The 15,681-nt window shown below is 35.4% G+C and overlaps 2 protein-coding genes across 3 annotated transcripts; one reads left to right on the forward strand and one right to left on the reverse strand.

Annotated features, from left to right (window-relative positions):
* Window positions 1-1,203: 1,203 nt before the first annotated feature.
* Window positions 1,204-11,105, reverse strand: LOC106656309. Its single transcript, XM_014377208.2, has 5 exons — window positions 10,512-11,105; window positions 6,446-9,626; window positions 4,801-6,328; window positions 3,658-4,724; window positions 1,204-3,483 (listed from the first exon to the last, which is right to left on the reverse strand). Exons 2-5 carry the CDS (start codon window positions 9,548-9,550, stop codon window positions 2,314-2,316), a joined length of 6,870 nt encoding a protein of 2,289 aa, XP_014232694.1. The 5' UTR covers window positions 9,551-9,626; window positions 10,512-11,105; the 3' UTR covers window positions 1,204-2,313.
* A 1,486-nt stretch (window positions 11,106-12,591) lies between these two features.
* Window positions 12,592-15,616, forward strand: LOC106656227 (zinc finger protein 28-like). 2 transcript variants are annotated; one of them, XM_014377039.2, is made up of 4 exons: window positions 12,592-13,099; window positions 13,595-14,025; window positions 14,096-14,206; window positions 14,275-15,616. In XM_014377039.2, the coding sequence occupies exons 2-4, from the start codon at window positions 13,603-13,605 to the stop codon at window positions 15,100-15,102; spliced, it is 1,362 nt and encodes a 453-aa protein (XP_014232525.1). In that variant the 5' UTR covers window positions 12,592-13,099; window positions 13,595-13,602; the 3' UTR covers window positions 15,103-15,616. The 2 variants fall into 2 exon arrangements, with proteins under 2 accessions (XP_014232525.1, XP_014232526.1); XM_014377040.2 differs by lacking the exon at window positions 12,592-13,099 and adding an exon at window positions 13,227-13,508.
* The last annotated feature ends 65 nt before the right edge of the window (window positions 15,617-15,681 follow it).

Below are 15,681 nucleotides of genomic sequence, written 5' to 3' on the forward strand. Positions count from 1 at the left end.
TCAGTATTACGAAGTAGAATGTAATTTAATGAAAAGTAATCGTCAAAACGCGATTAATGTTATAAAAATGTAATTAAAAATTGATAGGGTAAACGCGAATACATAATCAACGTAGATTATTGTAAGCTCAAAATTTAACTTTTATTCCAAATCTTGTCCCGAATGCGAGTAAGGCTTGCCTTACATCATTTGCTATAATGAGTAATAGTAACCTCGCGAGTAAAAAATATTCAACGCTAGAGATGTCACTGAATAAACAATTATTTCGCATTAATTTTTTCAACTGTATTTTATTGATTAGACCACATGTTAACGAAATTCCGATCATATTTTAAAGTGCCTCGACAGAACGATTCAAAATTACGCGATCAAGTCTTGAAACAAAATTAATGAACCCCATACAATTTCCGAAGAGTATTCAACAATTAATTAAACAATATCCTAGTCGTAAGAGTAACATTGTGTATAGTCGCATAAAAATTAATGTACTTAATTTCGATTTCCGTTCGTTTTCCCAAAAACGACAGACCCCTGCGTCGTCGTACGTGAATTACGTGCCAAAAAATAAGCTTAGGAATAAAAAAAATTTAGTCGTAATGTAATGTAACATTACGTAAAATTAATGATAAACAATGCTATACGAGCCCCCGCAGCTACTTTTAGTAGGTATGTTTATGCAAAAATTATGCATTTCCCATGCTTGACACAACTCGTTACGTTTAAAAATCAAAATCGAATAAGCCAACTTGAAGATGGTCTGAAGTCATGGCATTCTATCCGGGGTATTATTATAATATTATTATAATTATAATTATTATAATAATAANCTACTCATGACGACTCTGTTGCCGAGATCGTTATTGTCATTATTATTATTATTATTATTATTATTATGAGCGAGAAAATCTGAATGGAAACGGGAATGCATTTTGTGACACTGTATGATGTGAAATGCATTTAAGAAGTAGTGTGATCATTTTGACCTTACTTAAGAAACAAGTAGACTGTATATTTTCTTATGGTAAAGACAAGATGAACGATTCATTTTGATAAGTATAATTGCGTGACAGAGGTGTGTTTGATTGGTATTATTACTATGTACGTCACATAAAATCACGTAATAAAAATTTTTTAGCCCAAACCACTCATGTTGGTATATTTATTTTTCATATAAAAAATTTCGAAAAATAAACAATATTGTCATTCGTTTCATTACAATAATAATCTTTTATTTCGCATATGTACACATGATTTTCCTCAAATTCATTAGGAAAAGGAGGAATTAATTTTTAATATACAAGGTAAAAACTTATACTACAGGAATTGTTTTTACATTTGCTTTATAAGTTGAAAAAAAACATTTATAACCAATCAATAAATAGCTAAACCATATTATGTTTCAACATCTCATTTACAATCATTAAGCATCATTTAGTCAACACATAATCAGCATATTCCATTTGTCATGAATATTCCAACATTTTCAACTGCATAAGAATTATATGATTTGCGTTGAAAAGCTACAGTGACTGAAATGATCATAAGAACAAATACGGCAGATGAATCCAACATTACGTAAAATGTGCGCAAAATAAAAAAATACTAAAAAGTTATTTAACTGTCGTGGTTGCACACTAATTGTGCAAAATCTTTACAAAAGAGAAAACGTCCTATTGGTTTGATGAATATTTTTTTTTGTTATATTTATCAATTATACTAAATTCTTAGATTAAGTGGAAAATCATATTTCGTAGAAAAATTATGAAGACCACTTCATTTAATTTTTCATGATATGCCAGATTTACATAAGTATAAACACACATTTGGCGCAAAATAAAAATCCAATCGATAGAACTATTAAAATTATATAAGTAACTTATTTTTCAAGTTATTTTTGCTTTATTGTTAACTTGATATTCTTTTTTTGTTCTGTACAATTAAATATAATTATTTAAAATTATTACTGGTATGGCAGAAATCATTTTCCTCCATTAATTTCATTGGAAAATGACGGAGTTACTTATAGAATTGCATCTTCAAATAACAGTCTTTCGATAAATACATTCAATCCATAAAAATACATTATAAACCTGTGAAAGTATCAAACTTTAGCACGTGCGTATTTTTAATAACACTGAAAACACTTGAGTTATCTAACAATTGTTCATATAAAAGTAAAGCTTTTCACATTTTACACATAAACATATGATAATCTTTGTGTTACATGAACAGTATCAATTTAAGAAAATATGTTCGTATTTAAAATTTGTTGGCACATAGCCAAGGTAAAAATGTGTCTCTTAGTCGAGACTATTATACAATATTTTCATGAGATTGCAAATGTTTCTGAACATCTCCCATAGAAGGGAATCTTAAACAACATTTCGGGCATGTATGATTATGTTTTAATTCAATGTGCTGCCTCAGCTCTTCTTCATTTGCACACAATAAAGGAGTTGGACAATAATCGCAAACGTAACAATAAACCTGCGATGATGGTTGTGGATTATGTGCTGTTTCCATATGTGTTTGAAGTTCCATGTTTGAACCAAAAGATGTATTACAAACAGCGCATGCAATACTTGTTTGCAAATTATTAGGTCGTACAATCACACTGTAACGCTGTCTTTGTGGAACTTGCGATACAGGAAGGCGATTGTTTGGAACATGTTGAGATTGTGGAAGCGTCCGATGAACTTGTTGTTGTCCTTGCCGATGCTGCTGTTGCAGTTGGTTTTGTAGAGGCTGTTGTGCTTGTCGTTGTATCTGTTGTTGCTGCTGTTGCTGTTGTTGCTGTTGTTGCTGTTGTTGCTGTTGTTGCTGTTGTTGTAGTTGTTGCAGATGGTTTTGTTGTACTTGCTGTTGTTTATTAAGTTGAAGTTGAACCATTTGTTGTTGGTGCCACTGCTGTTGTTGTTGCTGCCGTTGCTGTTGTTGTTGTTGTTGTTGTTGTTGTTGTTGTTGTTGTTGTTGTTGCTGTTGTTGTTGTTGTTGTAGCTGTTGCCGCTTTTGAGTATATCGTTTGATATTTTGCAACTGTTCTTGGGTTAGTATCAATTGTCGCTGTTGCTGAGGATGTAACTGTTGTTGCTGTAAATTTTGCTGTTGCTGTTTTTGTAGCTGATGCTGTAGTTGTTGTTGTTGCTGCTGCTGCTGCTGTTGCTGAAGTTGTTGCTGCTGATGTTGCTGAAGTTGTTGTTGCTGCTGTTGCAGTAATATCTGCTGTTGAAGTAACATCTGCTGTTTCTTTTGTTCCTGATGAAGTTGGCGTTGATGATTTTTCTCATGAACCCTTACATCATTCATATTATCAGCTTGAAACGAGCACGAATTAAATTTACAAGAAAAAATAGTCGGTGTTTTTTCCTGCGCTATTAGCTGATTCATTTGATTCTCGTTATTATTTTGAATAGGTTGTAAATTTATTTGAACCATTTGTTGATTCGACGTGTTCGTGTTTCTGGCGGGTATGTTAGAGTGATTCTGAAAAGTATTTTAAAATAAATCAATTTTTTATTATCGCATTCAAAAATTAATCACATTCAATATTATTTAATTCAATAAAAAAACAACGGATCGCTTATTTGTTGAAATAAAAAAAATTAAGAAAAAAATTTTAGACGGATTGAGCCATTCCTTAAAATTCACATAACTTACGGTGTTCATTTGAGGTATACGAGTAGCGGCTCCAGAAGGTCTCTGACCGATATCGTTGCGCTCAGGCAAGTTGATAGGGCCAGATCGCGAGGCGGCAGACGGATTTGACAACTGATTGTTCCCGAAGTGATTATAGGCTGGCGGGGGTGGTCGTTGATGAGTTTGTTGTGCCATTGACGATGAATTCTGACCGATGTTCTGCGACATTATCAAAGGATTTTTGACAAGCATTTGGGAAATACCCGCAGAATTGACCGTAATCGGCACCGTGGTCAGACTCAAATTCGGCTGCATCAGCGGCATCGCTTGGGCATCTGTCTGCATGCCGTTGATGTTGTTGTATCGCTGTTGATTTACCGGCGCGACAACAACGTTGGTGACGGACGTAGCAGGATCGTACCAGTAAGGCTGTTGCACGTTGCTTATACTCTGCTGTGGCACCTGTGGCGGTGGCTGCGGCGCCGACGACATCGATGGCTGAACTTGTACTCGTTGCGGTTGACCACCAGCCATGAAAATTTTTTGTCTCATCTGTTTGACGAAAGCGTTTGACGAAAGTTTATGCTGATTAGTGTTACTGATTATTCCACGAAGGGTTGGGGAAAATTGTGGGGCTACTGGTGTCAATGGTTTGAAAATTCCGCTCGGTTTTGACGCATTAGCAACATTTTCGGAGACCTTTCGGCTAGTGTCCTGTAACTCGGCAATCGAACGTACTCGCAGCAATGGTTTGGTCACTATCGCTGAGTTTCCGTTAGTTTCTGGTAACGAAGTAGGCGTGAAATTTTCTGCTTTCTCTTCGTAAGCCATCGTGGTTTCGACGAGCTCCATAGGCTCAATTTCTTCTTTTTTTTGGCCCATTTGATCCATTGCATCGTTGACTAGAACTACTTCAAATGATGGAATATTTGGTCCCTGACCAGTTTGAACTTCTTTGGCAGTTTCATCATTTTGTTCGTTATTGCTCATCACTGGAAATTGATTATCATTTTCTTTGTCAGTAAACATTGTTTCAAGTAAAAGTAAAGGATCCCCCATCGTCGCAGAAGTCTGATTTTGTATGCTCACTAAAAGATAAAATATTATGTAATATGTAAGTATATATTTATTAAGAATAATAATGCAATTATTGCTTGAATTTACTTGTAGGAATTTGTTCTGCCAGTGGTTCTATTTGGCTGGATTGATTGTCACCTTCAACATCAGGACTGTTAGACCTTGAATCGAGAATAATCATTTCAGGACTACATTGGTTTGATAGCAGAGTTGGCGCTGACACAATCGGGACTGAATGATTTGTCCTAGAAATGGTTTGTTTATTCGCAGAAATAGTCTTAATGAACAAGGTTTTGGGAATGGTGCTTATTGGATTGACAGGCCCATTGATTGTTTGCTCAGTTTGCTGTTGTTGTGCTAATGCCTGGTTTGCTGGCAAACTCTGTGATTGGTTTGACCGCTGACGCTGTCGTGGTTTTTTCTGCTGCGTCGAAACTGTGGGAGCTTTATTTAAACCACTAATAGTATGTGTGTTCATTGTGTGCTCGTTCATCAAACTTTCATTCTGAAATCCTATATGACATAACTCGCAGGAGTATCGTGTTTTCACGTAATACACTAGAGAAAAGAAAATTTCATTTTTGTGCTCCGCCATGCAGTGCTCTATGAAATTCTCGAATGAATAAATTTTAGGACCGTTCAACGCCATTAAATTGCATGATTTGCACGTATAAAGCTCCAAGACCGTATTGTGCGCCTTTTTCCAGTGCTCTGTCATTTCGTTTTTATTGGGGTGCGCCGAGTTGCAAGCAGCGCATCTGTAGATAAAACACTTGGGGTCCGTGCCTCGCACATGTTCGCAGTGAAATTGTGCCGGGGTACTTTTCAGATGATTGCGCTCGTCGCAGTGTTTGTCGTAGTCCTCTTTTTTCACGTAATACTGCTTGCAGATATCGCAGAGCAGCTTCAACGACAACATCTCGTAGCTCAGTGGAGCCACGGGGCTGTTGGCGTTTTCCTGCTTTTTCTGTTGCGGGCGTTGCTGCTGCTGCGGCGGGGACGACGTCTGAACCGACGCATCACACGCACTGTCGTGCTTCTGAAAATCGTTCTCGGTACAGAACGGCGCTCTGCACTTTCTGCAAACGTATTCGGACACGTAGAAGAAGCCCTCGCTCTTCTTTCTCAGCAACCCATTCGATCCGTTGTCCAAATAGTCGGGAAAGTCAATGACCGAGTGCCTTGGGAACGAGAGCTTGCTCGCTACGAAATCTGGCACTTTGTTGTGCCGATACCAGTGATTGTAAAAAATACTGCCCACCCCGAAGAAGCATATTTTGCATATGTTGCAGCAGAAAGTGATGTTAGCCTGTAACCATTTGACCGCGTGATTTTCCAAATGCAAACGCATGTCAGTGTGATCATTTAGTACGGATGGACAGGCGGTGCATAAGAGCTTTGGAACTTTCTTGTCTGCACGGTTGCGGGTAAGTCGGCACTCAGGACTCTCGCGATAATGTAATTCGAAGCAATCAAGGCGACGAAAAATCACGTTGCACGTCTTGCACAGCAATACCATTTCAACTTGTAAATCTCGTATTGTTCCCATCTCGTGCGCGTGACACGTACAAATGCGGCTTGGCATGTCACTCATTGAAGCGGTAACTTGAGCAATCTGAAAATCATGAATTAATATAGTGATTTTTATGTATTCGAGCAAAGTAGGTAATTTACAATTAAAAAAAAAAAAAGAAAAAAAAAGAAAAAAAAAGAAATAACAGAAATGGCTCACCTCGGGTACGATTTGGCCGTTGGGCAGACTCAAAGATACGCTATTAATATTGTTATTACAGAGTGTTTCATTATCGTTGTTACTTGGCTCATTAATTTCTCCTGTTTTGTTTTCTTCATCAAATGAGTCTCCTTTTGCAGCGGCATATGCGCTTCGCAATTCCGACCCATCATGCGTCAAAATGTGTTCGAACAACTTCTCTGGATTTTCAAACCATTTGAAACACATAGAGCATGTCTGACTGGTCGAGGCTGGTTGTAGAGGCCTTTTTGTCTTTTTATCCTTTTTGGCTCCATGCGTTTTATCCCAATGTCCTTTCCAAGTTTCTATTGATAAAAATAATTTTTCGCAAGAAACATTGTTTTTGAGGCCTGCACATTTATATTTTCTTACTCCATTTACCAACACTTCTTGAAAGTAATCTTTTAAATATTCATCTATTTTTGAATTACGAACAAGAGTAATAGATTTTGCAGTTTGTTGATCGTCACTAGAATGTGCTGTTTGCTGATTGACACTAGAATTTGCTGTTTGTTGATCGACACTAGCATTTGCTGTTTGTTGATCTATACTAGAATTTGCTTTTCGTTGATTGACACTAGAACTTGCTCTATGTTGATCGACACCAGAACTTGCTCTATGTTGATCAACACTAGCAGCTGTTGTTTGTTCCTCAACACTAGAACTTGTTGTTTGTCGATCAAAACTGGTAATTGTACTTGAATCTTTACTAGGTGATGGTTCAGTTGAATTAATTATATCAACTGTTTTTTTGGGCAAATTGATCAAAGCATTAGAATCTTTTTCATTGGAGCTTTGATTTTTAATTTCTGCAATTGAATTTTGGTAATTCTTTGTAACTGAGTTAGTCAAAATTGGTATGCTTCTCCTTTTATTAACTTTAGTTGATAATTCCTGTTGTTTAATAGAATTGACAGTATTAGATTCAGCTATGGTTGCATCATTACTTACTTTATGGACCGTTACTGAATCCTCTAATACTGATTCTTCATCAACAGTTCTAGTAGAATCTTTAATAGTTGAATTATTATCAGAAGTATTCAAAGTTGATCTTGGGCGAAAAGTACACAATTTTGAACGTTTTTCACTAGTTGATGGTGTACTAAAATTTGAATTCATAATTAAATGAGTATATTTTGCTGTGAGAATTTCTATTTCAGTAGCTGAATAATCTTGATAAGGTGTTTTTCCACAGATTGTTTCAATTCTTATTAACTGAGGATGCAAATCTTTGAGTTTAAATTGATTTATTATTTTTTCAGAGAGGTGGAATCTTACAAATTGACTATTGGTTTTCTTTGGCTTATTAGGGATTGATAAACTTTCTATTTCAGATGCTTCTTCATTACTATTGATTGATGCTCTTGAAGATTTATGAACCAACTTTTTTAAATCTGGTATTTTAAAAGAGTCTAGTTTAGTATTTTTTATCAAATCTTTTTCTGCAAGTGCAGTAGTATTTGTGTCACAGGAATCTTGCACGGAATTTTGACATACAACTGCTTCAGATTCCTTTAAATTATCATTATTTTTTAGTCTTCCAGTTAATGTTTGATGTTTCTGATCATACTTTATTCTATGACGTGTAACACTTCTGGTACGTCTTAAAACAGTGTCATCAAATGATACATTTAAAGTACCTTGACTTCTTGTTTTAGGACGTTCAACTTTTTCTGAACCAACTATGCAGCTTTTTCTTCGCTTAGATGTTATCCTTGCAACCTCTTCATCATCTTCATCACTATTAGAACTGAAATGATATTTGAGAGGACTTATATTTTTAGGTGGTGGTGATTCAGATAAGATCCTTTTAATACCTTTCCTTTTACTTTGGTATTTGATTGAATCATTGCTGCTCTCACTTAGATCTAAAATTGCTTCTGTTTGATCATCATTTTTCATATCAGAATTATTCAAAATTTTTTTGTTATCCTGCGTTGAAAAATGAGGTTTATTCTCACAGTTAACTTTTTTTAGTAATGAAGTATGGATCTCACTGTGTAGATACTTCTTCATTAAATTTAAAATAGTAGGATCAGATGATTTATCCACTTTTTCTACTAAAACCAATGGAAGAGAGTTCTGTGAATTTTCTTGACTTTTACAACTTATATAAGAATTACAATTATTCATGCTGTTTCCAGAGACACAATGACTTGATTTTGAAGTGACATTTATTTTCACTGGTGATTGTTCTTGTTCAGTCTTCACTTTAAGTTCTAGATTTTCCAAAAAACCTTTTTTAATTGGTGGAATGCTAATATTTTTGTTTTGGTTTGAATTGACATTTACATGGCAACCCTTATTTTCTTCTTTCATATCACTATTTTCTAAAGAAATGGATTCTGCTTGAACGAGATTAGATGTAGATAACGTACTACTACCACATACTCGTTTTTTGGGAACATAAGGAAGAACTCTTTGTCCTGTTACTTTATTTTTGTCTACTTCACTTTCGCCTGAAGATTTGTGCTCTTTATTTTCATAATTTTTTTTTTGACAGTCTACAAATTTATCGAGAAATTCTTTTCTAGCATGTTTTGAGATCAATTTTCCTTTAAATATGGAAGTTCTACTGCAGTGAAATTCTTCTTCGTTAAAACATTCTGGAGACTTGGGTAAAATATTAGATAATCTAAGACTCTTCTTTTCACCATTTGTGTTATTTACAGGAGCGTCATAATAATTTCTATCTACGAGTGTTGTTGCATTTCCCTCTGTTTGTTTAGTTTGTTTTTCTGGTTGATCCAATTTTTCAACATGACTTTCAGAATTCATTTTTGGCTTCTTCTTTTTCTGTTTAACCACATTTCCACATTTCCATTGAGACTTTCTTTTTCGAGATTTAGTTTTATGAACTTTTGAAATAATTATAGAATTTACTTTTTTATTATTTTCCACAATTTTATCAGTTATAACAGCAGAATCATCATTTTGGTGGGGATCTTGAACTAGTGAGTTCTGAGTTTCTCTTTGTTCTTTTCGTTTTTGCATTATTTGTGCAAAAACTGTACTTCCAAAATTCTTTGTTCCACTGGATTTGCCTTTAGAAGATAAAGATTCTTTACCTTCGTGATCAGCCATTTTTATTGTTTCATTAATATAACTTTAATATTTGTCATAAAAATATCTACTTTTCTACAGGATTCTGCACAGCTATCTGAAACAAATATAATTTTACTTCATAGTGTCAACAAAAATATCAATGAATCATTTGATCAGTTAAAATATAGATACATATGAGTGAATAAAAATAAATTGACAAAATTGATGTTATGAAAATGAAGATACTGGTCATCAACAGACTTCAAACAGAAGTGTAAAAAAAATTGAATCCTTCAAAATTTTACTGACTCAAATTTTCATTGAATAAGAAAAATCTAATCAATTTGTGTCTAGTTAATAAATTTTTAAAATTGAAAATTAAACATGAATTAATATGTCAGTGCAACAAATACAAAAGAAAAACTACTGAGAGTAAAATTGCGAAAAAGTAGTATTGATACTTGAATAGAATAAAACAATTGTAACAATCAATTGAATCTCAGAGTAAAATATTTTGGAGTTATCAAGCACAAACACTTAACCTATATCGATGCGAATAATGAGCAATGAGAAAAGTATAGCGCGAATTATAAGTGAACGGAGAATTCATGAGAAAATTATGTAAAAATTGATTACTAGTTAGAATCATCATATTATAAAACAGTGGAATAGCGTTGCCCACTGGAACTCGATAAATAATATGCCCGAAGAATATGTGTCACAGTTCACACTGCACAAATAATAATAAAAACCACTGGTGAGAATCGAGATTTCGCTTGTACACTGTTTCTGCGTGTTGAGAAGACTTTGAAACAAAATTTGAAACAAAGACGATACAAGCGATCAGAGAACAGCGAGATGTTAGGTATAAACCCGGGCAAGGATGACCCCGGCAACGAGTTATTGCAAAACTGACACTCGTGAACTCGTTGCGACCTGCATTGTAAGACGAGTACAACGCTTTATTGCAATTTGCACGAGAGCAATGAGAGATGCTTACCTTGATGGGACTCCGTGCGTGGATCGCATCATTATTACGGTGCAAAAATTAAAAGACTCGAAGACGGGTTTCCATCGGTTGGGCACACGATGAAATTCGTTGACGCGATATTTTCCCACTGAATTCTAAGAACTATAGTACATTTCGGTACCGTACACTCGTAGAGCCTGTGTTATCGCGCTGGGCAGCGTCTGCTAACTGGCTGTAGAACGGTACATTTTAAACCCTTGTATAGCATGTGGTTGACAGCGCTCACGTGGGAGATTCTGAACTGCACGCCCACTACCGAAACATTCAGCCCTTAAATGTGGTGTTTTTGAGCTATGATGAATCGAGGGTGGGCGCGATGTTCTGCAAAACCACCACACGGCCGCTGTTCAGAGTCGAGGTTCATCGAAGCCGATGGGACGTAGTGTAGCTCCGTGTTGTTTGTATACGCGCAGTGCGCACTGATTCCTACTAGCACGAATATCGCCGATGACACATGCGTGATGGCGACTATCGCAGATTCTACACATTCAAAGTACACGCGTTTTGATCGCCGATGTAAACAAAGCGTAGCTCGTAACACAGATGCGATAGTGCTCTTGCCTCATCGACGAAACAGCTTTACTTTTGATTTATTTAAACACAAGTGGTTACATTTCTATAGAGAAACTAATTGAATTAACCTAGAAAATAGATTATACAAGCTGCGTAATACAGTCTATTGAACTTGAATTAATTGATTAGTTATGTGTACCCATTCTAGTCTTAGACAATGCCTGATTGCTGAAAACGCACGCGTACAGCAGATCCCCTCCTTAGAAAAATGACTTTTCATCGAAAAAAAATTAACCTCTACATAGGCACTCAAGTTATACAAGGTCAGCTAAAAAGGAAAGTAGCTCCGAAAATGAGGTCGTCATTTTTACTATTTTTTTTATTTTTAATGTACCTTCGCCGAAAAAAAGTGAAGTGGACGATAAGACTCAAATTTCCAGAAAGACCCAACGATACACGCTAGATAAGTCGAGAAAAAAAATACTTTTAGTACGCAGCACGACATCAATCTGGTACTACAGCAGCTCATAACAAAGACTGTTATGTGCCAAACTGACACTGATGCATGAGAGAAAAATTTGCGCATGGGCCGGCTCGGAGGCCGGAGCGCTCGTAAAACGCACGAGTTCGGCTTCGGAGTTAACAGCCGATGCTTGTGTTGGAGAAAGAAGTGTGGGTGTATGTCATGCTTATGTGAGATGCTGATGTTGTGCCGACTTTTGTTTTGACTAAAATCGCAGCGCCTCCGAGTGGCGATTCCGAAAAATTTCTCTTGCGCTCGGCAAACGGCACTTGTTTCTTTTAAACAATATCGACGATACGAAAATCGGTAACGGATCGTATTACGTTTCCGATCTCATTTTACGATGCTGAATTAAAACGTTTGATCATAGTCGTTATAGTCATGAGAAAAAATCTGATACGTCGGTATCGGATAGGAAAAATAATTCTTTCTTCAAGACTAAAATTCGAAGAATAAAAAATCGTCAAAAAATCGTTAATAATTTCCTGAATTCGTTAAAATTTAATGAGAATTAAGCAATGTAACATTATAATTTTATAATTCAGCTTTAAATTACAAAGAAGTCCGTCACTCTTGCTGCTTTATCTTTTTCTTTCCATCTCTGTCTCTCTCTTTCTCTCTCTATCTCTCTCCTTCTCTCCGAGCTCTTTTTCTAATATTCTCTCTCTCTCTTTCGCTCGTTTTATACTGTTTCGATCTACCTCTCCTTCTTTCTCGTTTTATTTCTTCTGCTTTTCCTCTTCTATCTCTCTCGCTCTTTCTCTGTGTGTGCCTATATATAAACTTCTTTCTCTCAATGTATGTTATATACCGACTCTCTTCTGCAAGCAACTGTGCTATTCCCTCCCTTCCTAATGTGCATGCGCTGAATGTTGCGGAAAGAGAGAGAGAGAGAGGTGAGCGCGCGAGAGCGAATGTGAGAGAGAGAGAGAGAATGAGAGCGAGTGAGAGAGAGATAGAAAGAGAGAGAAAGAGAGAAAGAAAGAAAGAGAGAAAGAGAAAGAGAGTGCGAGAGAGAGAGAGAAAGAAACGAGACGCGAGGAATAAGCTCTGCAGTGTTGCTCACACTCGATAATACAACAAATTTTTTTCACACGTACTCTGCCTTGTGTGCATCAAAATACGGAGTGACAAATTGCGCGAGATAAGGGTTCAACATTGTCACATTGGACTTCTGCTCTTTTCGATAGGAAAGAGACGGACGAGCTGTAAACGCGCCAAGTTTCGGTGGTGAATTTCGTCCCAAATATCAGACACCGAAGCGACAGGCCAGCCGAGTGTGTTTGCGAACGGTTCATATGTGTATGTGTGCTATATGTATACAGCACCAGCTCTCACGGTGTGTGCTTACAATTTATGTACACAAATTTCATATACTAGGCATCCTTTTGGACTCAAAATGTGCAATGAGTCGACAAATTGCTAATAATGTCCAATTTCTACGACGTGAGATATGAAATCTAGCCTAAATGCATGCTGTCGTGGGGTCCCATCAATTTTTACGCACAATCAAATAGATAAAGTGAGTATTGCTATTTTGTTATAACGTTTGCTTGGTATTGTACTTACGCTAGTTTCTGTTATGACCTTGCGCATTGTATATACACCAAGAGTTTATGTGAGTTTATGTGAGCGGTCGACGGTCGTGTGTCGCGCTTTTTTTATTATCGTTACGGTGGTATCATGTACTTATATAGCACTATATATGAACACGCAGATAAACAAAAGCACTTGACAATTGTAGCGATCGCGCTGCGTGAAATAAATGCAACAAACGAGAAAACGTCAACTCGGTGATTTTTGACAGTTTTAGGTAGTTTTATGCGGAAAAAAGTTTTTACATATCAACAATGATCAATTATAATGCTCAATTATTTGGCTAATAGATTGTATAAGCTTTATTCGTGAGCTTTTTCACGTTAATACAAAATGTACATATAACAAACTGTCAACTTAATCTATTTTTGTGAGTCATTTGAAAAATAATTTTTACCATTGAATTCTTTGTTTTTTGCAGGAGCCACGATGAACGACGACGATTCTACAGTAGTCACAGGAGCAGTTGAAACAATAGAAATAAAACCAGAATTAACAGAACTTCTTATTGGTTCCAAAGAAGAATCGCATTCAGAAGAAGAATCATCTTCTGGCTCCAACTTTGAACACAACAGTAAAAAGTGCAGCTATGTGACTGTTTCTGGTGAAGTGATCGATGTTGAAACTGAAGATATTGTACAAACTCCATTTTTCCTAGAAAGTTATTTTCTAGACAAAGATGAGTTTCGAGATCAGTTTCTTAGTGCGCCTTGTATGGAAGAAAGAGTGATTGAGATTGATAGAGTTACTTGTTACGAATGTGACACTGCATTTTGTAGTGAGCAAAGACTACTAGAACATCTCATGAAACATATCGATGTTTATAAAATGGGATGCAATATTTGTGATAAAGTAAATATGAATACCTAAAAAACATCACAACTAGTCAATAAAATATTCAAGTATTTATTTTATTTTTTAGGATTTAAATTTAGAAGAAAAATTTCAATTACATATGATGGCAGTCACTTGGCAAAGTATTTATTATTGTGATATTTGTAGAAAGTCATGTGCTGGTGTTGTACGATCAAAGGTAATTTAATTATTTTACATTAATAACTGAAAATCAGGATTAATATATATTTTTTTTCTTTACAATAGAGTCAGCCTCCTCCACCAGGAAAAATCTATATGTGTCACGATTGCGAATATTTTACTAAACAAGAAAATTTAAAGTTCAATAGTATACGTTTCCATTTAAATATTGAATGCAATGCAGTAAACTGTGATCCCCCTAGACCGCCACCAATCTTACCTCTGCCCACACCACCTCCTTTACCTCCACCGCAACCACCACCTCCTCCTGCTGTTCCTATTCCTCCTCAGCAATCAATTTCAGCACCAACAGAAGTACTGCAAGATAACAAACAAAAACTTGTTGCTGATGTTAAACTAGATGACTGTAATGGATGGTCAACAAAAGATCCAAGTTCAGAAATCTATGATAGTGTTGTATGCAAAGTTCCACCAAAGAAAAAAGAAAACATGAGGTGTCGGGGACCTAAACCAAGGGTGAAAGTAGTGAGCGAAAGCATGAGGCATACTTTAAAAATGTCTTCTAGAGTTAGCACACGGGCTTCAAATAAATTGTTGTGTAAATATAAATGTAAGGATTGTCCAATATCATTTGCAGATGAAGGATCATTAATAAAACATGTGCGCGAAAAGCATAGTTTTCATAAAATAAACTATGAGTGTAAATTGTGCGGCAAAGATTTTTCACAACAACGGTGTTATGAAAACCACATGAACTATCATCAGCGTCAAAAAAATCATATATGTTTTGTGTGTAATGATACATTTATATCAAAACGCAAATTGGAGCAGCATACGTGTCATAAACCTAGAAGTAAATTTTTAGGTAGTCATCCAAATGAAGGTGCAGCTCTTGATCTTCGAAAAAAAAAGACTAAGAATGCTGCACGATAATTAAAATTAAAAGTGCAATAGTTAATAAGTTTACATTAAATATTGGGCTAAGAAAAGGCTAGTGTGTGGATGTTGACTTTTTTTACAAATCTTCTTATTACTGTACATTAATTTTTCTTATTGTCCCAGCAAAAAATTACAATTGTTTTTTATTACAATTTTTAGGTTTATTATAATGATCTGTTAGCGCATAAAAGGCTGGGTACAAATGTTCCTAAGATATTAAAGAGAATTGAGTTGATAAATTATTTTGTAATAAAACGTGTTACGTCCATTTTGTTAATTAAAATAATCATTGGAAATTAAAAGTGCAAATAAAGGAAAATAATATTTACTGAATGATTTCTAAAATTGCAATTGTACTTATTCATAAAAATCTTCATTAATAATCACGTGAAAAAAATTTTGTTTTTTTTCCCCAATATGAATGATTGATAATAACGATACCAAACGGATCGTTATGTTTTTAAAATATATGGAAAATGATAATAAAAAGACCTTTTTATAAATACGGTATTATTTGTTAATGCATTTAATTTTTTATTAGATAATATGTCACAAATTATAAAAGTGATGATC

The sequence above is a fragment of the Trichogramma pretiosum genome, unplaced genomic scaffold (genome assembly GCF_000599845.2).
Source record: "Trichogramma pretiosum strain Unisexual culture from Peru unplaced genomic scaffold, Tpre_2.0 scaffold4, whole genome shotgun sequence".
Lineage (NCBI taxonomy): Eukaryota > Metazoa > Arthropoda > Insecta > Hymenoptera > Trichogrammatidae > Trichogramma > Trichogramma pretiosum.

Coding starts and splice junctions, on each gene's coding strand:
- LOC106656309 (XM_014377208.2), bottom strand. CDS start 9,550: ATGGCTGATCACGAAGGTAAAGAATCTTTATCTTCTAAAGGCAAATCC. Junction 4,725..4,800: donor GGCAGAACAAATTCCTACAA/GTAAATTCAAGC, acceptor TTTATCTTTTAG/TGAGCATACAAAATCAGACT. Junction 3,484..3,657: donor GTATACCTCAAATGAACACC/GTAAGTTATGTG, acceptor AATACTTTTCAG/AATCACTCTAACATACCCGC.
- LOC106656227 (XM_014377039.2), top strand. CDS start 13,603: ATGAACGACGACGATTCTACAGTAGTCACAGGAGCAGTTGAAACAATA. Junction 14,026..14,095: donor GATGCAATATTTGTGATAAA/GTAAATATGAAT, acceptor TTTATTTTTTAG/GATTTAAATTTAGAAGAAAA. Junction 14,207..14,274: donor CTGGTGTTGTACGATCAAAG/GTAATTTAATTA, acceptor TCTTTACAATAG/AGTCAGCCTCCTCCACCAGG.